Source organism: Schistocerca piceifrons, chromosome 1 (assembly GCF_021461385.2).
Source record: "Schistocerca piceifrons isolate TAMUIC-IGC-003096 chromosome 1, iqSchPice1.1, whole genome shotgun sequence".
NCBI classification, from domain to species: Eukaryota; Metazoa; Arthropoda; class Insecta; order Orthoptera; family Acrididae; genus Schistocerca; species Schistocerca piceifrons.
The window spans coordinates 237,999,421-238,023,984 of NC_060138.1; the positions used below are offsets into that span (position 1 = coordinate 237,999,421).

The window sequence follows — 24,564 nt, forward strand, 5'->3', positions numbered from 1 at the left end:
CGCATCCAATAAACTGGAATATTTATAATATGAACAGACACAGACCATTAGTAGTCTACATGCCTTGATTTCAAATTCCACTGAAGTGTATATAAATAAAATTTGGACCAAAGCGCCCACGCAGATTCAACTATTACAGAAAAACTGAACTTTCCTTTTGCTGAGTACTTATTACAGGAATCACTCGAAATATTCATAAATTACCAAAAGAGCACAAAAGCAACAGAAAGAAATAAGTTTGAAGTAGAGGCAACTTTATTAATATAGCTCCCGGTAAATACCTCTTAACAACACTGAATTTAACTGAAGCCTAAAACGCACAGTATAAGAAACCCCACAGCACAACAAATAGCTCCACCTACAGTCTGCAAATCAAGATGCTCACCAAAAAAGTCCACATGGCTCGGCCATTTCGTCCTATATGTAATTTCTGGAGATACGATACAGCAGACACAGACCACAATCCAGCGTCGTATTTGTCAGGCATGTAACTGACAGGCTGGCGATGCAGACTTTTCTCATAGTGGAACTCAATTTCGGCAGCGGCTTGTAGCGTTTCATGCCCCACATAATCGCAAGAAGCTATTGGCGGATGAATACTCTCCTGTTATCCATGAACCAAAAGTGAGACCGAGCTGATGGGTGGCAGCGTTAAATCGAGCGGGGAAACCCATGCCTGCCCGGGACGCTATTTCAGAGTGTCAAGGATGTCAGGCGTTAAGCAAAGAGGCTGAAGTGCGTTTTCGATATGCTCAAAGAATGAGGCAGCCAACATGAAAGTGTAACAGAACAGTTCGGAGAACTTAATGTAAGCTACAGTCCCTCGAAGAAAGACTGAGTTGTTCTAGCGAGACCCTATTCGGTAAATTTAGAGAATTTGATTTCGGAGATGACTTGCAGCCATTATGCTGTCACGAAAGTATATCTCGTGTAGGGATCGTAAGAGAAACAAAAGATATTAGGGCGCTTGTAGAAACATTCTGACAATTACTTTTCTCTTGATCAGTATGCGAATGAAACAGAAATATAATATAATGTAGGTAGGATGTACCCTCTGTCTTGCATTGTATAAGATATTGAAAAGTATTTATGTAGATGTAGATGGTGAGACAAGACGAAATAAACCGTACTCATGTCAGACGCTGCTGATGCCTATCGGCTCAGATAGACACTGGATGATCATTAGATGTAATTACCGGTCTCTATGAGCCTTCATCAACCACCGTCGCCGGCCGGGGTGGCCGAGCGGTTCTAGGCGCTACAGTTTGGAACCTCGCGACCACTACGGTCGCAGGTTCGAATCCTGCCTCGGGCATGGATGTATGTGATGTCCTTAGGTTGGTTAGGTTTAAGTAGTTCTGAGTTCTAGGGGACTGATGACCTCAGAAGTTAAGTCCCATAGTGCTCAGAGCCATTTGAACCATTTTTTTAGCCGACCACCGTCTCTCCATCTCCAGAGACTTTTTGAGTCGCTTCCGCAGCAGCGCAGGCAAGCCACTAGGAGGTGAAGCCGAAAGGCACGCGTTTAAGTTCACGCAGGCTGGCGTGAGGTCTGGAACACAAAGGATTTGAGTCTAGCAAATAAAGTACGTAGCTGTGAACCATCGCTAGCAAAGTCGGCAGTCTGGCAGTGACACCACACTTTTTACACAAATAATGGCTCGAAAATCATGATGACATTGTAAATACGCAGGCGCCCGCAAACGGTGATTGAAGACCTTGTATTTCTTTCATTTTGTTGCCATATATAAGACAACAATATATATATATATATATATATATATATATATATATATATATATATATATATATGTGTGTGTGTGTGTGTGTGTGTGTGTGTGTGTGTATAAACGTTTGCCAGACTTAATAAACACCGCTCACCCTCCCAGCTGTATAGTTGGATATTGTCACAAAATCTCTGCCATACTTCAGTTTGAGAAGATCGTGTTCACTGTTAATGAAAGAGACTACCTTAAAACCAGGTCGTTCACAAACATCTTGCATTTATATCGCCAAAAATGTGCTTATAGTAGAGCGCATTTGTTTGAAGACAGAAATTAAAAGAAATAACAAAAAAGCAAGAAAGTGAGCTAAGAAAAGGATTCAATTAACATTCATGATGCAACGACACAGAACTGATAGATTCATTACAGATATTCGACAAAAACTGAAAATACAGCGAGCCGGCCGATGTGGCCGAGCGGTTCTAGGCGCTTCAGTCTGGAACTGCGCGACCGCTACGGTCGCAGGTTCGCATCCTGCCTCGCGCATGGATGTGTGTGATGTCCTTAGGTTAGTTAGATTTAAGTAGTTCTAAGTTCTAGGGGACTGATGATTCCGATGTTAAGTCTCATAGTGTTCAGAACCATTTGAAAATATAGCGACAAATAGATCGTTGGACTTAAATTCAGATAAGAAACCAGCCTACAGAATGCGAAGTTGTATTCGACCACTAACAGTACGTGAGCAGTGTCCTCAATACGTTGCTAGTGTCATGCCTGGTCGGTACAGTGTTATGTAGTCCAGAGTGCATTATGTCGGATTTATATCGCATACAGGGAAAGCTGCTGAGTCACAACGCGGACGAAAGTGTACACTGAGCGAACGTGACAGAGGGTCATTGAAAACGATTGTATGTAAAACTAGGAGGAAACCGTGTTGTTAGAAGAAGAGAGCTCCATAAGCGGGAAATTGCAGGCTGAGCAAATGACTGTAAGAGGAAAACCTGGCGGCCGAGCCATAAAACCTGTACTGTGGTGAAATGGGATTGGATGAGCCTTGTTTCACGCTGTTTCCAAATTCTGGACGAGTTTACTGCTGGAGAGTGAAACATGGAAGTGGGTTCGGTGACGATTTGTGCAGGCTTATCGTGGTACTCTGTGGGACTTACAGTTACGCTACAAGGTCGCAGAACTGCCAAGGATTATATAACAAGTTTGGCTGATTAGGTCCATCCCACGGTATAATGTTTTATCCCCAAAGACGATGCTTTACTTCAAGACGTCTGGGCCCGTGCTCACAAAGCTCGCGTCGTCCAGGACTGTGAGCACGAGAGTGAATGGTCGCATCACACCTAGCCAACACAGTCACCAGATCACAATATTATTGAGCCTTTGTGGTCCACGTTTGAGAGTACCGTGGTTGCGTTAGATGAGTATGTGCCAAGCAAGATCGTAAGAGATGGAAAAGAGCCACCGCGGTACAACAACCGAGTTAGAAAACTGCTGCGGAAGCAAAGGGAACTTCACAGCAAACATAAACATAGCCAAAGCCTTACAGACAAACAAAAATTACGCGAAGCGAAATTTAGTGTGAGGAGGGCTATGCGAGAGGCGTTCAATGAATTTGAAAGTAAAGTTCTATGTACTGACTTGGCAGAAAATGGTAAGAAATTTTGGTCTTATGTCAAAGCGGTAGGTGGATCAAAACAAAATGTCCAGACACTCTGTGACCAAAATGGTACTGAAACAGAGGACGACAGACTAAAGGCCGAAATACCAAATGTATTTTTCGAAAGCTGTTTCATAGAGGAAGACTGCACTGTAGTTCCTTCTTTAGATTGTCGTACAGGTGACAAAATGGTAGATATCGAAATAGATGACAGAGGGATAGGGAAACAATTAAAATCGCTCAATAGAGGAAACGCCGCTGGACCTGATGGGATACCAGTTCGATTTTACACCGAGTACGCGAAGGAGCTTGCCCCTCTTCTTGCAGCGGTGTACCGTAGGTCTCTAGAAGAGCATAGCGTTCCAAAGGATTGGAAAAGGGCACAGGTCATCGCCGTTTTCAAGAAGGGACGTCGAACAGATGTGCAGAACTATAGACCTATATCTCTAACGTCGATCAGTTGTAGAATTTTGGAACACGTATTATGTTCGAAAATAATGACTTTTCTGGAGACTAGAAATCTACTCTGTAGGAATCACCATGGGTTTCGAAAAAGACGGTCGTGTGAAACCCAGCTCGCGCTATTCGTCCACGAGACTCAGAGGGCCATAGACACGGGTTCACAGGTAGATGCCGTGTTTCTTGACTTCTGCAAGGCGTTCGAAACGGTTCCCCACAGTCGTTTAATGAACAAAGTAAGAGCATATGGACTATCAGACCAATTGTGTGATTGGATTGAAAAGTTCCTAGATAACAGAACGCAGCATGTCATTCTCAATGGAGAGAATTCATCAGAAGTAAGAGTGATTTCAGGTGTGCCGCAGGGGAGTGTCACAGGACCGTTGCTATTCACAATATACATAAATGACCTTGTGGATGACATCGGAAGTTCACTGCGGCTTTTTGCAGATGATGCTGTGGTATATCGAGAGGTTGTAACAATGGAAAATTGTACTGAAATGCAGGAGGATCTGCAGCAAATTGACGCATGGTGCAGGGAATGGCAAATGAATCTCAATGTAGACAAGTGTAATGTGCTGCGAATACACAGAAAGATAGATCTCTTATCATTTAGCTACAAATTAGCAGGTCAGCAACTGGAAGCAGTTAATTCCATAAATTATCTGGGAGTAGTCATTAGGAGTTGATTTAAAATGGAATGATTATACAAAGTTGATCGTCGGTAAAACAGATGCCAGACTGAGATTCATTGGAAGAATCCTAAGGAAGTGTAATCCGAAAACAAAGGAAGTAGGCTACAGTACGCTTGTTCGCCCACTACTTGAATACTGCTCAGCAGTGTGTGATCCGTACCAGATAGGGTTGATAGAAGAGATAGAGAAGATCGGAGAGTAGCGCGCTTCGTTACAGGATCATTTAGTAGTCGCGAAAGCGTTACAGAGATGATAGATAAACTCCAGTGGAAGACTCTGCAGGAGAGACGCTCAGTAGCTCGGTACGGGCTTTTGTTAAAGTTTCGAAAACATACCTTCACCGAAGAGTCAAGCAGTATATTGCTCCCTCCTACGTATATCTCGTGAAGAGACCATGCGGATAAAATCAGAGAGATTAGACCCCAGAAGAACAATACGAGACTGGAATAGAAGGGAGAACCGATACAGGTACTCAGGGTACCCTCCGCCACACACCGTCAGGTGGCTTGCGGAGTATGGATGTAGATGGAGATGTAGGTGTAGAGGTGATCGCTACACACCACCATTACCATTATCTGAACCTGCCATTACTTTTAAGGAAGAAGGGTATAATATTCCTTCGAAAATCTATTTATTCCGAGACGACTGGAAGCTGTATTGAGTGTCACTGTGTTTCCTACACCTTATTAGGCACGGTAATGTATCACGCTGTTGGTGTTTACATAGTCTTGTATAACCCACGTATATAAACACATGGGAAGATAGTTCCACTGAAACATTGGTTAAATTCTAAATAGGAGAAGCAAACACAAGGGTTGGAACTTTAATAGTGGCAACTATTTATTTACAACTCGTACAAAATAGATACGTGTTTCAAAGTTTTACTGACCTTCGAAGTAGTCACCAGAATTCTGTATAACCCGTTGCCAGCGATGTGGAAGTCGTAGGATACTCTTAGCAGTACCAGTTGAGTTGACAGTTCGAGAGGCGCCGTCTATTGCCCGACGAATTTGTAACTGTTCTGAAGCGAATGCCGTGAAGTGTTCCTTCAGTTTAGAAATCGAATTAAACTTACGAGGGCCTAAGTCAGTGGAGTAGAGTAGGTGGTTTAGCATTTAGTAGCCCCATCAGTCAAACAAATCAGTAACAGCTTGGACTATTCATTTTTCGAACACAACCTACGACCGGCTTAGAGACAGAAGTGATCACACTTTCTGCAAGACCTGACCATCATTTTGCAGGAGAATGCTCAAGCACGTACAGTGGAAGCTGTTACTGATTTGTTTGACTGATGGGGCTGCTAAGTGCTATACCACCTAGTGCACTCCCCTGACTTAAGCCCTCGTAAGTTCAACTTGATTTCTAAACTGAAGGAAAGACTTCGCAGCATTCGTTTCAGAACTGTTACAAATTCGTCAGGCAATACACCGCGTCGCTCGAACTGTCAACACAACTGGCACTGCTAAGAGTATCCTACGACTTCCACATCGCTGGCTACGAGCTTTACACGGTGGTGGTGACTACTCCGAATGTCAGTAAAACTTTGGAACACGTATCTATTCTGAACGAGCTGTAAATAAGTAGTTTCCACTATTAAAGTTCCAACCCTCGTATTTTCCATTAAGTTGTTAAAGTGAGCTCTAATATAAGTTACACGACGACTGTGGTGTCCCCTTTGTTGCGTGAAGCTACTTGTTGCAAGACAGGTATAAATCGCTCCTCATGAATTACGCCACATCAGAGCCACAAATTCATTGTGTGCCAATGTTCCTCTCTCATTGTTTACCAAATCCCATCAGTTTCTGAGACCAACCACAGTTGCAAGCAGCTACTGCATTCCTCGTCCCTTTACGACTACTTTTTGTCCTAGAGTGAGCACATATGGATGCTCCTAAACGTTGGACTGCAACTACAGCCTATTTCAGTACTTCGCCAGCTAGGCATCCTCAGAAGTATGGTGTTGAAGTGGATCACCCCTGTCCTGGGTCGAAGTAGGAACTTGAACGACAACGGCTTGAGATTTATCTCCTTCTGACACACAATACAGAAACGCTCGATTAACCGTATACGATGTCCTCAGCCAACAAAATGGACCGATTACCGGCCTGTGGAAGTTGGTCAAACGTAAGATCCTCCTTAATGGTTACTCATTAATAGTGTGTCACATTTGTTCTGTAACTATGCTAGCCGGAACTAAATAGGTTAGTCAATTGGTCCTCCGCTCGCAATTATAAATATGGGAAGTCTTCAAATGAAACATAAATGAAATTAATTATTCACAGTTATGATAAATACCTTTGTATTAATAATTTCAGGGAACACCAATTTTTGGTAACTTGATTATTCATTTATCAGCGAAAAATCCAACAAACGATGTAGCCTCCTTACAAAAAGTAACACATACAATCAAAGTTCAATAGCTCGTTAAATGAGGCATAATTTTCAGTAAGAATTAATAAAGTCTTTTATAATAACGAAAAACAATTCTATGTTCCACTTTGGCTCATAGTGTTGCCTTCGCAAAAGTTTGTGTCCCGATTTGCTGCTACAATCCAAGTTCGGAAACTTAGCAATTGTGCTATCCCCACAAATGTTGAATTATCGAGTGGCAGTCTTGCTGCCCAATTTCTATCGCATGATTACCAATCAACAGAGAGATACGCACAAGTTACTATTTGACCATCTTGGAACCGTGTGCCCTAGTGCGATGGTGCGCAGTCTTGCGTACTCTTGTGAGTCCGCCCAAAAATTTAACAATATATTGCAAATTCAAATTAGAAGATACTTATGTATAACAGTACATCTTGCAACCCTCCATTGTTGGCAAAGTAATATGTTACATCCGAGTAACAGAACAAAAAAGACGAAAACCATTTTTTCAGATTGTACAGAAGAACATTAAAAAAAAAGAAAAAAAAACTGCTGCTCGGACACCTGAGATGCCTATGTCTATCACACCTGCTGATAGTCGTACACCAAATGCCTTTCTTCTCAGACACACGCTATATCGAAATCCCAAAAGGTCACCGATTCACTGAGTGACACGTTCAAAATGAGCGGCTAATGAATCAACGAAAGTTTCTAGCCAACACCAAAGCTAAGGAACTCTAAATCTTCACCTCATTGATCTACATGAGAAACATGGTAAAATTTAAGCGCTCTAACATGTATTCCTGAACAGAAGGCGTGTCTGAGGAGTGTGGAAAATCGCGCACGTGAGTGCTGAGTGACAGCGGGGTGTACGTACTCGGCATTCGAAATGTAAGTAAACAAGAAACAATTTGAAACTTTATAAATTGCAGTATAAAATAAAAGAAGATTTGAATTCGTACATCAATTTTCCTGTGTCTTGTGCTATTTTTACCCCCACAAATATCTGAATAGCTCTGTACTTCAAGTGATGATGATAATGTCATCAATATCTGACAACTACTCCACTTAATTATCCATAGAAGATATTGGATACTTTTCTCCTCCTACTCCTACTCTCCTCTTTCTTCCTCTTCTCTCTCTCTCTCTCTCTCTCTCTCTCTCTCTCTCTCTCTCTCTCTCTCTGTGTGTGTGTGTGTGTGTGTGTGTGTGTGTGTGTGTGTGTGTGTTTGTCTTGTCAGTCTGGTGTCCAACCACGACTAAAAAGTAGGGGCAAAATGCTGCATTTCTGTGTCACATCCATTCTAATCCGACCGCTTCTTTCCTCGTCTTCCAGTTCTATTGTTCCGTCTTGGTTCTTGCTCAAACTGTATACAAATAGTCGCGCTCTGTAGCTTACTTCTATTTTTCTCAGTGTTTCGAATATCTTACACCATTGCACACTGTCGAACCTCTTTTCTAGATCGACATATCGTATGAGCGAGTCTTGATTTTTCATTAGTGTTCTTTCCATTATTAAGCGCATACTCAGAACTGACTCAGTGGTGCGAAATCCGAACTGATCGTCATCTATAAGCAATTTCAGTAGTCGTTTGGTTTCCAGTGCCCCTTCCCCTTTCCCCAATGATTTTAGAAATTCCGATAAAGCGCTATGTATCGTTTCTGCCTCATTTGACCTCAAGTCCTCCAGAAGTCTTTCAAATTCTGTCGCTAATAGTAGATCTCCTATGTCTTCCTTATCGACTACAATTTCTTCTTCTATCATATTATCAGACATGTCCTATCCCTTATACAGGCATCCAATGTGCTCTTTCCACCTATCCGCTGCAGAATTTCTATTGCACTGTTAATGTTGTCACTCTTACTTTTAATCTCACAGAAGGTTGCTTTGACTGCTCCTAGTGCTGAGTCGGTTCTTCCGATGACCATTTCTTTCTCGAGTTCTTCATATTTTTCCTACAGCCATTTTTCTTGGCTGCCGTGCACTCCCCTCTAATTTGATTCCCAAGTGATTTATAATTCTGTATTCCTCTCTTTCCCCGAAAATTTTCATCCTTTCGTCGATGAGCTGAAGTATTTTTTCTGTCAGGCAAAGTTCCTTTGGAGTTACTATCCTTCTACCTATATCTGACTGCCTTTTCGATAAATGTCCGGTCCTCTTCAACTGAACTGCGTAATGTGATATTCAAGATCGCAATATCAACATCCTTAACGCATTTAAGACGTGTCTCGTCATTCCTCAGTACTTCATTGACCCCTTTCCACCCACACTGATTCTTCCGCATGATTCTCTTAGACTTCAGCCTACTCTTCATCACCTCGGGCATGGGTGTGTGTGTGTGTGTGTATTTGTCCTTAGGATAATTTAGGTTAAGTAGTGGGTAAGCTTAGGGACTGATGACCTTAGCAGGTAAGTCCCATAAGATTTCACACACACACACCTAACATTCCACGCACCGACTCGTAGAAAGTTATTCCGTTCTTACTTATTCCATCATTTTCCATTGCTACCTCCCCCTTGTCAGGCCCTCCCAGCGATCCGAGTGGGCGACTAATCCGGAATCATTTGCCAGCGGAGAGATCATCATGAGATTTTTTCCACTGACAGGCCGTATCTTCTACATGTCTTTAATGCAGGTGTTTTCCATTGCCTTCTGCGTCCTCATGCCGTTGACTATTGCTGATTCTTCCGGCTACTAAGGGCCGTTTCCACCCCAAGGGCAACTGAGTCCATTCCTCGGTCCTCTTGCATTTCTTATAACGGAAGTCTTCGACCGTCATTGCTGATAATTTTTATTCAGAAATTTAACAGCGGCTGGGTTAGAACCAGGAACCCATGACTTAATATTACTAATCAAAGACGGTACCGCTAGACAGCAAATTTATGTGTAATTGTTCGAAGTGAAAGTTCGCAGAAGAGCTTCTGTGAAGTTAAGAAGTTAGGAGACGAGGTACTGGCAGAATTGAAATTGTGAGGACACGTCGTGAGTCGTGCTTGGGTAGCCCAAATGGTAGAGACCTTGCCCACGAAAGGCAAAGGTCTCGAGTTCGAGTCTCCGTCAGGCACACAGTTTCAATTTGTCACGAAGTTTCAGTTAAGGCAGTGTTTGATGTTAATAGTCTTTCTTTGTCTTCTTTATTTGTGCTAGTCTGCTTCGTATGTTCTCCTTCTTTCGGCCATAATGTGTTATTTTGCTTCCAAGATAACAGAACTCGTTTACTTCATCTACATCGATAGTCCACAAGTTGATTAGTTTATTCTGAGATAATTTCTGATACTTCTTATTGCTTTTGTCTAGGTTCGGTTTACTCTCTACTCATAGCGTGGGCTTATTTAACTGTTTTTTAGATTTAAAAGGTCCTGCCGGCCGGGGTGGCCGAGCGGTTCTAGGCGCAACTCTCTGGAACCTCGCGACCACTACGGTCGCAGGTTCGAATCCTGCCTCGGGCATGAATGTGTGTGATGTCCTGCGTTTAGTTAGGTTTAAGTAGTTCTAAGTTCTAGGGGACTGATGACCTCAGAAGTTAAGTCCCATTGTGCTCAGAGCCATTTGAACCATTTTTTGAAAGGTCCTGGGTTGGGTTTATCTTTGTCTTTCACTAAAGGTAGCAATGTCATCAAAGAATCTCATCATTCATATCGTTTGACCCTGACTTTTAATTCCACTCTTGAACGTTTGTTTTACTTCTGTTTTTGGTTGTTCGATGTATCTACTGAACAGTAGAGGTGACAGACTAACTCCCTGCACGGTATTCCTTCTAAAATGAGCACTTCGTTCTTGGTCTTTCATTGCATTTTCATAGAAACATTCTGCTAACTAACTATTCTAATTCATAGGATAGTAATGAAACAGTGGTTGTTTTATACCAAATTAGATTTGAAGTAAATGCCTTAAGGGATTGTGTACTTACGTGAATAGGAAGAGACCACGCATATAGTCTTGCATGCTGGCCACGAGGTTGACGATGCAGAAGCCAGTACCTTCAAGCGGCTTCCACAGCAACTGCAACAGACAACGACCATGTGTTACGCCCGATCCTACTGACGTGTGTGTGAGGACGGGGAGAGGGGGGGGTGGGGTGGGGGTGAGAAGGTACTCTGCTGACGCACATGTTGCGCAGCAGTGTACGCAGACAACAGAGATGTGTAGTCAGGAATAGCACGGGCGGTGCGGGTTCCCCTGTGGACAACACGAGCAAAGCTGCTTGCTCTCCCACATACGAGAGAACGACGGTGCCTGAGCGAGTACAGCACTCGCTAATTCAATCAACTAGCTGCACAGCGCAAAACTGTTACGCGTGTGTCTAATGATCACTGTTAATGGTAGAAAATCGAATTACTATGTACCAATAGAACAAGATGGCGGACTGTTCCAATGTAGAATTTTTCGCAGCCCTAGCCTCAATACAGCATTCTGCACTTTTACACCATCTTGTTATTCAATCAAAATACTGAATTAGCACTATGGTTTGGCTGCCGAGATAATCTGATACTTGCGCTAGTAATTGTGCGGACTGTGCAGCAACGCCGAGAATATACTTTTCGTAAATTTGTTGTTCGATTCGGGTATTTTCAGTCCTGTCTGTCTGTTCTTTTTTTTTTTATGTAGTGCCGATAATATTTTGAAAGCGCAGGGCGTCGAATTGTACATACTTGTGCCAGAATACTGCAGTTTGATCTCTATATTCCTAAGATATTGGCATCCTATCTTTGTACCCACTATATTCACTTTCGGTCTTCATTTCAGTGTGATACATACCCTTTGTGTCGTTTCTGTCTGAGATTGAGGTTTCGTTCCTTACAATTCGGCGTTAACGACACCCCAGTACCTGCCTTTGTAGTTTGCACGCGCAGTTGTGTAGAACTCCAGCGTCCCTAATCAATGAGACTTCTTCCTTAATTTTTGTTATTTAAATGCATATATAATATCATTCCAACTATAATTGCTTCCCTTGGTCCATTAACCACACTAGTGGGGTCTGAGAGACGCCATGTATTTATCGCGTTGTATAATGTCGCTACCTAAACTTAAGTTGACACTGAAATGCACTGTAATTTTAGAGTGGCCGGTGTGGCCGAGCGGTTCTAGGCGCTTCAGTCTGGAACCGCGCGACCGCTACGGTCGCAGGTTCGAATCCTGCCTCGGGCATGGATGTGTGTGATGTCCTTAGGTTAGTTAGGTTTAAGTAGTTCTAAGTTCTAGGGGACTGATGACCTCAGCAGTTAAGTCCCATAGTGCTCAGAGCCATTTGAACCATCTGAACACATTCTTGTTCGAACTCTGGAAGAGAAGGAATGAGTCATCTAGTTATCGAGTGTTTGGCACGAAATTCAGGTCGAACAGTGGTAATATGGCAACACTGTAGTCACATGTACGACAGGCACCTTCATTCAAAACATTATAATCAGCACTGAAATGTGGCGGGGTAAAGAGGAGCGAAACTATTCACTTCAATTATGTGACTCCGCTTCTCGTCGGAAAAGTAATAATTCAGTGCTCCAGAATGAGTAAAGTAGGAAATTGCTCAGAGAATAAATAAATCTTTAAAACTGCGATATTAAATCCCATTGCATTCCATATTCTGCGCTTCTATTGATCAATTGCGTGTGATGAGTTCAAGATTTGCTATAACTACCGCCTAACTTTAGGAATCCCTATGCCGTAACATGCAAAATAAAATCAGTGAACAAAAACAAATATGCCTACACCAGAAATTGCAGGAAAAGAACCCAGAACTATTAATGTTGCACTAACTAGACAACACCATTACACCGCACCGAGTGAAGATACTAATAGTGCATATGGTTAGTATGTTTCGAGACTGCCATCGTCTGCCCATAGGTTTTTTATAGAACGAAATATTATTGCCGATATTTTGCTTGCCAGTGTACAAGGAATTATGCAATGAAGTCCGAGTGCGTGGATCTTGTACGACGCTTCAATGGGGAGGAGTCTCAGTCACACATTTTTCTTAAATTGAAGGAACAGTACAACCGTTGCTAAATCGACAGTGTTTTTATTGGTTACACGAGTGGCACCGGAATATCCAAATTCCGTTACCATTATCGGGTGTAAACTGTAGGGATCTAAAGGATATATTACAAGAGTAGAGCAACCAATCCTTAAAAAATTGAAAACGTAACAGGTAAGCAACTGTACATATTTAAGGACTTTTTTTGTTTTAATGTAGTTTTGGTAAATGACTATGTTCCCTTTTTCATAACTGAGACACAAAACGTACGTTCCATGACAACACTGGAGTGGAAGATGACCTCAGTCAGTGAAGTGGTTTCTATGTGAATAACATCCCGTTTCCTTTTTTCTTAAGTGTGTATCGGCGCTTATCCGTTACATTTTTAATTTTTTGAGGATTTCTTGCTCTAGTCTTGTAATAAATTCTTTTAATCCTCATAGTTTACACTCGATAATTGAATTTTAGTACTGGGAAACCAGTTGTGTAAACAACAAAGCTATTGTTGATTCAGCCGAGTCTTTCAGTTTACAACATGAGCTTGTACAGCTATAGCTGCCCCACAAGCAGATGTCTGTTAGGGCATACACAAGCAGATGTCTGTTAGGGCATACACACTTCATCGTTTGGGAGGGTAAATGTGAGTCTGAATTAAATGTTTAACATGCAAATGAAGAGTCGAAGTGCAGTGCATCTCTAGTTGGACTTACCGAAGACAGTGAAGATGAAAATCATGACCTAGTTAGTTAATACTTCAAATAGACCCGGTTCGGCAGTGGTCGAAAGCATGTAAGGCACATACCTGGAAAGGTACATCATTGAACTCAGACTGAAAATACTATGTTCATTTTACGATCACAGACAAAAAATACCGTCGGGCATCTATAATCTTCAGATGTATGAAAAGAAACGAATCTGAGTGTTGCTGTTTTGAAATTAATGTAATCATTACGTTATTTTTTTTTAAATGTTCATTCAATGAAGTCTTTAGTCTCCACGACGATAAAGATGCTGTATTCACTTTCATCTTCATGCAGTGATAAGTGTGGATAACGAGTAAAACCGAATAGAAATGATCGTAAAATACGAAGATGAGCCTCCTACATTATTCTTCAAGGTCATTTACCTGTAAAACTTTACGTATTTCTGCAGTCAATGTTTCGAGGTCAACGATTCTACTAACAAAAGGAGCACAAGTCGCTGAATAAGACGATTATGGCCTGCAGATTCGCAAGAATCGCAATGACGTATTAATTGGCGAAAAGGTCAAAATTTTCTCGGAAACAGATATTGCTGAATTCTAAATTTTTGCCTTACTTCTTATAGTAGTGCAAATGTGGGTTTGAAAGACAGCTGAAACACAGTAGAATCAGAGCTACGAGGCAGGTGTTGGGAACTCAATTGTTCAGTAGTGTACAGATTTTGCGGTACGCTGTTGCAAAAGCGAAGACGCTAATTTTGTCTCAGTTTATTATTCTGTCTATGGTATCGTAAGGAACATGGTGCAATCAGATTCTTACGCCGTTAGCTCACTACTCATCAAGAGGGCTGGTAGGGATTCTTTTTCCATTATCGGGCTGAAAGGCAGACTTGTATTGCTCAAAACATTTGCTCAAAATATCATTTGGGTAGGCAGGTTGTTTATACAGATAATAGTCTAAATCCATGAGTGTCGTTAATGACAGGTGGCTGCTTCATGACCAAGGAAAAAGTAATATCACGCTTTAAATTAGTGTCGCCGATGCCGCCATTAGAGATGGAACGTAAGTTCCGACTCTGGAAGGACGGGGAATGAAATTGGTCATGTCCTTTTCACAAGAACCATTCCGACATATATTTTAAATAATTGAGAAGAAAACGGGAAACCTCACTTTGGACGGAGGTTTTATGGCGAATGAGATCGGTGTAAGATGGTTGTTTTTTGATGATATTATTGGATACGTTATTATTTGCAAAGGAAAGTGATATACTTGCAGAACTGCGGTCAGAGAAACACTTGTTAGGCAACAGTATCTGTGTCTGGGGTGGCAGAAGTAGCAGTGTGCAGCAGGCAGGAGTTCGTTGAGTGTACTGTGTATTGGATAGACAAACTTCTGGAACTGCAGATTTGTTACGGGGAGGAATGATAACTCAGAGCACTGGTTGGATAGCATACGGACACAAAAAAGGTTTTTGAAATGAAGAACAAGGTATCATTTGATGAGGTGAAAGTTTTATTTTTATTTTTGTAGACTTGTATTGTTGTTCCACTTTACCTTTGTCATAGGCAAGTTCTTGATAATTTTTCTATTGATTGGCCTTCTGAGTTAATTCACTGTACCATCGAAGTTATCAGATTAAATGAATTTTCATGTTATAGTTTTCTTTGGCAAGTTCCCTCCTAACTGAAATTTCAGAACTTAAACGTCGAGTTATGTGTTTCATTGGCATTCTGTGTCAAGATTATGAACCCAAATTCTATGAACCAACTGTAACCAGATTTTAGCACGATTTTTTTAGCTGTTGTGGAGTCTTTGTGTGTTGCTGTTCCTGCCAGTACTTCATTTTGCAGGTGATATTCATAATAAGTGATTGTTTCGTTTCCTCTGTGCAATGTACTGTAGGTTCTGCCACTTGCTTTATTTTACTAGGGACATATGGCAGTGCGAAAAATTTCGTGTGTTTAAGGTCACATTCTTATACAGGTCGACATTTGTTTTTTTATACAGTTACGTTTTTTAAACAGTTCGCACTTACCAAGTCTACTGAGCGCGAAATTATTGGTCTGCTTATTTATTCGCTTATGAATGAGATCGGTTTCCACACACACAGGATTCCTTTCAATTTCATGTAAGTGATGTAGCTTTGAAGTCAGTTGCGTATTTTGGTTGTCCATTCAGATGCCCAGGTTTGTATTCACGATAAAACACACACAAGTAAAGGCTACTCACTTACATCGGTCATGTGCTTTTCACAACAACTATTCCTGCATTTATCTTCATTGATGAGTAAACCATGGAAAACCTCAATTTTCTTGAAGGTCTTGACCTTCGTTCTTCCGAGTGAGAGACATTGTTTCACCAATACGTCACATCGCTCAGGAGGATAGAGTCAGTCTGTGTTTCAAGGTGGTTTTCCATACTAGTCAAACCAAATGATCTGCTAGTTCCCATTCTTGGCCTTAGAGTCACAACACACAATCAGCTGTAACACACACTTCGAATGTTTACACCATCTCATACAGACACTGTACACGTGTTTGCCCCTACAGGACGACCGAAAATTTCTACGTTTTCTCGATGAGGTCACCGATCGCGAAATGAAAAAGTAACTACAATCGCTTAATAGTGGAAGGCCATCAGGACGGGATAAGATACCTGTAAGTTTCTACGGAGATTAAGCAAAAAAATGTACTCCCCATCTAGCAGCAGTTTTATCGTAGATCTGAGGAGAAACGGACGGTACCTAGAAAATGGAAGAAAGCGCGGATTATTCCCGTTTTCAAGAAGGGCCCCCAGGACAGATGCACATAATTATAGGTCCACATCATTGACATAAGTCTGTCGTAGACTTATGGAACATGTTTTATGCTCAAGAATTATGATCAACATGGATTCCGCAAACAGAGTTCTCGCGAAACTGACATGTCTCTGTTCCTCCGTGAGAGACAACAGCGCTCATACGGAACAAAATCGACAGATGTAAAGGTTGTTTCAGGGGTGCTTCAAGGAAGTCTGATAGGAGCGTGACGGTTTACGACGTACATAAATGATGTAGTAGAAAGAGTCGGAAACTCTTTAAGAGCGTTCGCAAATGATGGGATTGTCTATAAGAAAGTGACGACACCAGAAGACAGTATCGCTTTGCCTAATATCCTGTAAAGGATTGATGAATGGTGCAGACTGAGGCAGTTTGAACGCAAAGAAATGCATCATATTGCGCCTACATAGGGAAAGAAATCCACTGTTGTACAACACTACTGATGACAAACTGCTGGGAATAGTGTACATAGGAGTTTACAGCGCGACCTTAAGTGGAAAGACCACATAAAACAAATCGTAGGAAAACCAGATTCCAGACTGCGAGTCGTAGGAAGAATCTTTGTGAAATGTAACTCATCCACGAAGGAAGTAGCTTACAGTGCGGTTGTTTTACAAGTTATTGAGTACTGTTCATCAATATGGGACCCTTATAGAGTAGAACTGATAGAAGAGTTAGAGAAGGTCCAACGAGGAGCGGCGCTTTCCGTCACGCGATCCTTTAGTCGGCGCAAGAGCGTAAGATAGCTGCTCAACAAATTGCAGTGACAGGCGTAGCAAGAGAGGCGTTGTGCACCTGGCAAGGTTTATTGAAATTTGGAGACAGAACTTTCCGGGCAGAGTCGGACGACATTTTACACCTCACATACAACTAGCGAAGTGACCACGACGAAAAAATTTAAGAAATTAGAGCTAGTACAGGGGCTTACCAACGATCATTTATCCCAGGCACCATTCGCGACTGGAACAAGGAAGGGTGGATCAGTTAGTGGTATCAGACGCACCCTCCGCCAAATGCCGTTAGGTTGCTTGCGGTGTAGAAGTAGATGTAGGATCATATACAGTCTTCATACAGAACATTATTAGCACCTACGTAATAGCAGGTATGCCCGCCTTTGGCAAGGGTAACAGCTGTGGCCCGTCGTGGCACGGAAGCTGTGAGGCCTTGGTAGGTCGCTGGAGGGAGTTGACACCACATTGGCACGCACAAGTCACCTAATTCCCATAAATTTCAGGGAAGGGGACGATGAGCTCTAACGCGACGTTCAATCACATCCCGGATGTGTTCCATCGGGCTCAGATCTGAGAGTTGGGGGGGGGGGGGGTGAAGGGCGGGGTAGGGGCAGTATATCAATTGGACCTCGCCACTGTGTTCTTTGAACCGTTCCATCACACTACTGGCCTTATGAAATGGCGCATTATCTTGCTGAAAAACGTCACTGCCGTCGGAGAACAAGATCGTCATTAAGGAGTGTACATGGTCTGGAACCAGTGTACGATACCCCTTAGCCGTTATGGTGCCTTGCACGAGCTCGAGTGGACCCATGGATATCCATGTGAATGTTCCCCAGAGCACCAGAGCATAAATGGAGCCGCTGCCAGCTTGTCTCCCTCTCGCATTACAGTAGTAAAGGAGCCTTTCTCGTGGAACGCGAAGGATTCGCGCCCTCTCATCGGCGTGGTGAAGAAGGAATCGGGATTCGTCAGACCATGCAACGCTCTGCCACTTGGTCAACGTTCAGTGCCGATTGCCATGTGCCCATTTCAGTCGTAGCTGTAGATGTCGTGGTGTTAAAGTTGCATGCGTCATCGATTGTGGAGATCCATCGTTAAGAGTTCTTAGGGCACAGTGTGTTCAAACACACTTGTACTCTGCCCAGAATTAAAGTCTGATGTTAGTTCTACCACAGTTCGCCGCTTGTCCCGTTTTACCAGACTTCCCCTCTTAGAACATCCGGCATCTTAAATGAGAGAGAGCCGTCCAGCTCCACCACGTCTGGACGTTCGTATTACCTTGGTTTCGTCACGTGTTGAAGACACTCGCCACAGCTCTCCTCGAAAAGTCGCGCAGTTTCCGAAATGCTTTCGGCGATCTTTCGGATCGTCACAATCTGCTCACGTTCGAATTCAGATAGATAGCGCTGCTTCCCCATTCTACACATGTACAGCACGCTCACTGATATTACACGCACCGTGCGTGTGTCTGACTAGTAGTTATCCCTCGCCAGATGACGCTGCTATCGTCTGTACGGGTTATATCGATAGTAGGTCGGTGGTCATAATATTCTGGCTGATCAGTGTAGGTTAATATGTTTCTAAATTCGTGAGTACTGGATTGTAATAGTAGACTTAGACTGTGAGAGGTATAATTAAATTACTCGTGTAAATAAGATGAGTGGAAACTAATTCTGAAAGCCATAACACGCTGAAATCCTCGGATGAATGAACACATGTTCATGTAACATTTGCGATTTACTTTCTTGAATATCTAACACACAGTATTACGCGTCAGTGTCATGGCAACAGGTATAGCGGTATAATATTCGTCTACAACGTAGCTGCAATGTTGCTAGGGCTTCAGACAGCATCATAGAATATCTGTAAGTAGTTTCTATAACACTGTAATTTGCAAAGGATATGAAATCGAGTAAAAAGTCGGTTGAGCGGGAAATAAATAACCGTAGATTGCGCCCTTCACAATATGTTTGCCGCGAGGGATTAGCCGAGCGGTCTGAGGCGCTGCAGTCATGGACTGTGCGGCTGGTCCCGGCGGAGGTTCGAGCCCTCCCTTGGGCATGGGTGTGTGTGTTTGTCCTTAGGATAATTTAGATTAAGTAGTGTGTAAGCTTAGGGACTGATGACCTTAGCAGTTAAGTCCCATAAGATTTCACACACATTTGAACAATGTGTCTTTTCACTACTACACGCACCTCTAAATGTCGAACAATTACTGCACTGCCTGTAGTAGATGAAGCGTTCTAGTACTGTAATCTTACACGATGTTCAGAATCTTCGACTGTTTATTCTACGCATCATCAAAGGCTTCACAGCCAGCAGTTGTGAGATTGCTCCCTACAAATTGCTTTGGGAGTTACTTCGCGTAGCACTTTGCATTGTGCCTTTTCCTTTTCCTTTGATCGGGATGTCCACATATTCTCTCTTTCTGCCTCTCTCTGGGGGAAGCACACACACACACACACACACACACACACACACACACAAACACAGTTTGTCAATTCGGCTTTTCTCTTTGTTTTCCGTTCAAAAGTACTTCGTGAGACCTCCTCGCAGTGTCAAAACCTTTTTCACGAGCAAAACGCTTTTTCCATTTGAGCAGAGGCCAATGCAGGAGGTGGAAAGCTGTGGACGGCGCATGGTGTGGTGGGAATGCATCAAGATAACAGGAATAGCAATAGAGTTAGCAGAAGGAGGAGCAGGCCGCGCCTTTGCCGGGAGAAACGTGTCCTAACGTAATTTCAACTGAAGACGCGCTCCGCCTCTGGGGATATTTCCAGGACGCGAAATTACGACTCGTCCTCAAGAGAACAGCAGTTTTAGCAATATTAAGCACTTAAACTCATTAAAGTGCTACTATCCTTCTTCACCATTTGTTTTATCGTATAATTTTTTAGCCTTATGAGACAGCTCGTTTTGGTTCTCTCTTATTTCGGATTAGGCTTTCACATATTTAAAGCATCTTACTTAAAGAGTGGAAAAACTATTTGAAACAGCTATATCGATGGTAGAAATAGTTCTAGCAATGTCGGCGAGGTAATTAACGTCATATTGGTTCGCAGCTCGTGGTCTAGTGGCTAGCGTTGTTGCCTCTGGATCGCGAGGTCCCGGATTTGATTCACGGCCGGGTTGAGATTTCCTGTGCCCGGGTACTGGGTGTCTGTGTTGTCCTCATCATTTAATCATGACCATGCTTAACAGTGTCTAGACTGGACAATGTAAATATTTGGACCTCGTACGGGCACTGATGACTGCGGAGTTGAGCGTCCCACAAACCAAACATTACCATCAACGTCATTTTGAATGGCAATACAGACTGAGAATAAACATTAACAGGAATTTATTGAATATAAGGTCCGAGTTTTATGCAAAAAACTGTTTTCTTATATAAACAAAAAATAATTAAGCAATTTTGCGCCATCCTCAGCGGGTTTTCTTTATTTAAATCTATAAAAGTTGAACATGTTTTAATTAATAACTAATCAACGAAAATTAAATCTCACAGAGTTCTTGTCTGTAGTTGTAATTGTCTTCTTCTCTGTTTCTCTTCTTTTTACATTATAGAGTTATGCAGGACCTTCTGCAATTTATCGAGTATAAGTCAGGCAGACACTATAATGCAAAAAAAAAAGAAAAGAAAAAAAGATAATTACAACAACATACAAAAACGGTTATGGGCTTAGTTTTCTTAGAGTAATTACCTCTTTAAACATGACGAATATCCAGCGTGATGGAGTAATTGCAGGGAAGCAACTTGTGTTAATCAGTACAACGGAAAAGCAGCCTAGATGAAATATGCAACATGGCTGTTTTTCCGTTCTATTGACTTAAAACATGATCAAATAAAGAAGCCTCACTGAAGATACGACAAAGTCGCTGAAACATGTTTGGGGTTGTATAAAGAAATAGTGTTTTGCGTAACAGGCGTAACTTACATCCAATAATTATTATGTGCCAACAGGGTCAGTACAAAAGGGGAAATACGAAATGATGAATAAAAACAGTAATAATAACAATAATAACAATCATAATGAGGTCGCTTGTGACGTTTGTGACCTTGATGAAATAAGCTGAAGAATTCGTAGTTCTGTTTCACTGATTGGAACACATCACAGACGGCATATGACAGCACAGGCATCAGCAGGTGAATAAAACATGTTGGAAGGGAACGCGGAAAACAGTGCAGTTGTTGTCGCAATACGGAGAGGGAGCTATTTATCTGACGTCCGGAACGACATCACCTTTGTCTTTCGGGAAGTGGATGGAAACACTTTCTAAACGCCTAAGTCTCTAAACTATTCGCCTGCCTTTGTCATTAAAGCGTACCGTGCGTGGCAAAACGGTGGTATCCAAAATCGGCCCCGAAGCAACTTTGGGGCACCACGGGCCTTGAATACACTACTGGCCATTAAAATTGCTACACCACCAAGATGACATGCTACAGACGAGAAATTTAACCGACAGGAAGAAGATGTTGTGATATGTAAATGATTAGCTTTTCAGAGCATTCACACAAGGCTGGCGCAGGTGGCGACACCTACGACGTGCTGACGTGAGGAAAGTTTCCAACCGATTTCTCATACACAAGCAGTAGTTGACCGTTGTGATGCCTCGTGTAAGGAGGAGAAATGCATACAATCACATTTCCGACTTAGATAAAGGTCGGATTGTAGCCTATCGTGATTGCGGTTTATCGTTTCCGGACATTGCTGCTCACGTTGGTCGAGATCCAATGACTGTGAGAAGAATAAGGAATTGGTGGGTTCAGGAGGGTAATACGGAACGCCGTATTAGATCCCAACGGCCTCGTATCACTAGCAGTCGAGACGACAGGCATCTTATGCGCATGGCTCTTACGGATCGTGCAGCCACGTCTCGATCCCTGAGTCAACAGATGGGGACGTTTACAAGACAACAACCATCTGCACGAACAGTTCGACAACGTTTTCAGCAGCATGGAATATCAGCTCGGAGACCATGGCTGCGGTTGTCCTTCACGCTGCATCACAGACAGGAGCGCCTATGATGATGTACTCAACGACGAACCTGGGTGCACGAATGTCGAAACGTCATTTTTTCGCATGAATCCAGGTTCTGTTTACAGCATCATGATGGTCGCATCCGTGTTTGGCGACATCGCGGTGAAGGCACATCGGAAGCGTGTATTCGTCATTGCCAAACTGGCGTTATGGTATGGGGTGCCATTGGTTACACGTCTCGGTCACCTCTTGTTCGCACTGACGGCACTTTGAACAGTGGACGTTACATTTCAGACGTGTTACGATCCGTGGCTCTACCCTTCATTCGATCACTGCGAAACCCCACATTTCAGCAGGATAATGCACGACCGCATGTTGCAGGTCCTGTACGGGCCTTTCTGGATACAGAAAATGTTCGACTGCTCCCCTGGCCAGCACATCTCCAGATCTCTCACCAATTGAAAACATCTGGTCAATGGTGGCCGAGCAACTGGCTCGTCACAATACGCCAGTCACCACTCTTGATGAACTGTGGTATCGTGTTGAAGTTCCATGGGCAGCTGTACCAGTACACGCCATCCAAGCTCTGTTTGACTCAATAGCGAGGCGTATCAAGGCCGTTATTACGGCGAGAGGTGGTTGTTCTGGGTACTGATTTCTCAGGATCTATGCACCCAAATTGTGTGAAAATGTAATCACATGTCAGTTCTAGTATAATATATTTGTCCAATGAATACACGTTTATCATCTGCATTTCTTCTTGGTGTAGCAATTTTAATGGCCAGTTGTGTATTATAGGTTAACGAAGGCCGCGGACACTTTTATGGACGAACAGAAGTGTAATTTTTGAGTAACCGACAGCCCAAATGAACTAAGTGGATATGAACGGGCCGGCTGGAGTGGCCGTGCGGTTCTAGGCGCTACAGTCTGGAGCCCAGCGACCGCTACGTTCGCAGGTTCAAATCCTGCCTAGGGCATGGATGTGTGTGATGTCCTTAGGTTAGTTAGGTTTAAGTAGTTCTAAGTTCTAGGCGACTGATGACCTCAGAAGTTAAGTCACATAGTGCTCAGAGCCATTTGAACCATTTTGTGATATGAACGGCGTCTCCTCAAGGATCGTTCAGCAAGCGCCTTGTTCATGTACCTTTGCTGACTGCTGTTCATCGGCGTCGAAAGCTGGCGTTTGAAAACCAGTAACGCAACTAAATGTCCAATGAGTGGTTATGTGTAGCCTTTTCAGATGACAAATGGCCGATTGCGTGTACGGCGTGAAACGTCTAAAGGCAAGCACTCTCCAACAATCATCGGAAGTTTTCAGGCCGTATGAGGGAACGCAATGATCTGGGGAATGTATTCGTGGCATTCCCTGAGTAATGTCGTCACTCTGGAAGGCCCAACGGATCGACACAAGTTGGAATCTGTCCTTTGGGACCATGTCTACTTGTCTGCCTCAACATACAGATTGGTTTTCCTCGGCACGATGGCATCTACCGACAGGACAACGCATCGTGTCACACAGCTCGCAGTAGAAATGCGTGTCATGAAGAGCGCGAGGATGAGTTTACCGTACTCCCATGGCTACCAAAATCCTCTGGTATAAACCAGTCGAGAATCTGTGCCACCTCCTTGAGCAAGAGGCCACGGCACTTCAGTTGACATGCCTTCGCATCCCTGTCGGTACCTTCCGGAACCTCAGTGGCTCTTCCTGCACGTCTCGCAGCTTTCCGCGTTGCAAAAGGTGTTTGATCAGACTTTTGAGAGGTCGTGTCATTAACTGGAGTATATACGTTTCTATATGTGTACCGACAGCATCTGACTTTTTCTCTCTTTCTCTCTCTCTCTCTCTCTCTCTCTCTCTGTCTCTCTCTCTTGTTACAGGGAGCCCAGTGCAGAACGCTGTTACAACTGAGTCTTTTCAGGATAAATCGCACTCTGATACGTGGTTTCATAAAATACGGTAGCCTATCACGGTTCAGCGACAGTTCCGAAGTGATTTTGTCTAGATCCGCGAGATGTAAAGGGCAGAAATGGATAGTATCAAACTCTCAAAGAGACTGGTATTGTTGGTGACAAGACAAAGAGGCGGTAGAACTAGAGAGAGTGACGATGCTGTTGATACCGTGCGCACAACATTTCAAAGCAGTCAGCGGTAAAAGACGCGTCATGTTTCCGGAGGAATAAAAATGGAAAATGTGTGGTAAGGTCTTATGGGACCAAACTGCAGTGGTCATCGGTCCCTAAGCCGACACACTACTTAATCATACTTAAACTAAGTAACACTATGGACAACGCACACACCCATGCCTGAGGGAGGACTTGAACCTCCGACAGGGGGAGCCGCACGAACCGTGGCAAGGCGCCCAAGACCACGCGGCTACTCCGCGCGGCACGGAGGAATAGACTCACCTCACAGCATTGTGCGGAAGACTTTACAACTACTGCATT

General features: G+C 43.1%; 1 protein-coding gene across 1 annotated transcript in view; it reads right to left on the reverse strand.

Annotated features, from left to right (window-relative positions):
- The window catches only part of LOC124804472 (prolactin-releasing peptide receptor-like), a 535,930-nt gene that overhangs the window by 135,468 nt on the left and 375,898 nt on the right, over positions 1–24,564 (reverse strand). Inside the window, exon 3 of the mRNA XM_047264759.1 lies at positions 10,827–10,918. Coding sequence (XP_047120715.1) covers positions 10,827–10,918 — 92 coding nt within the window. The remainder of the gene's footprint in view (positions 1–10,826; positions 10,919–24,564) is intronic.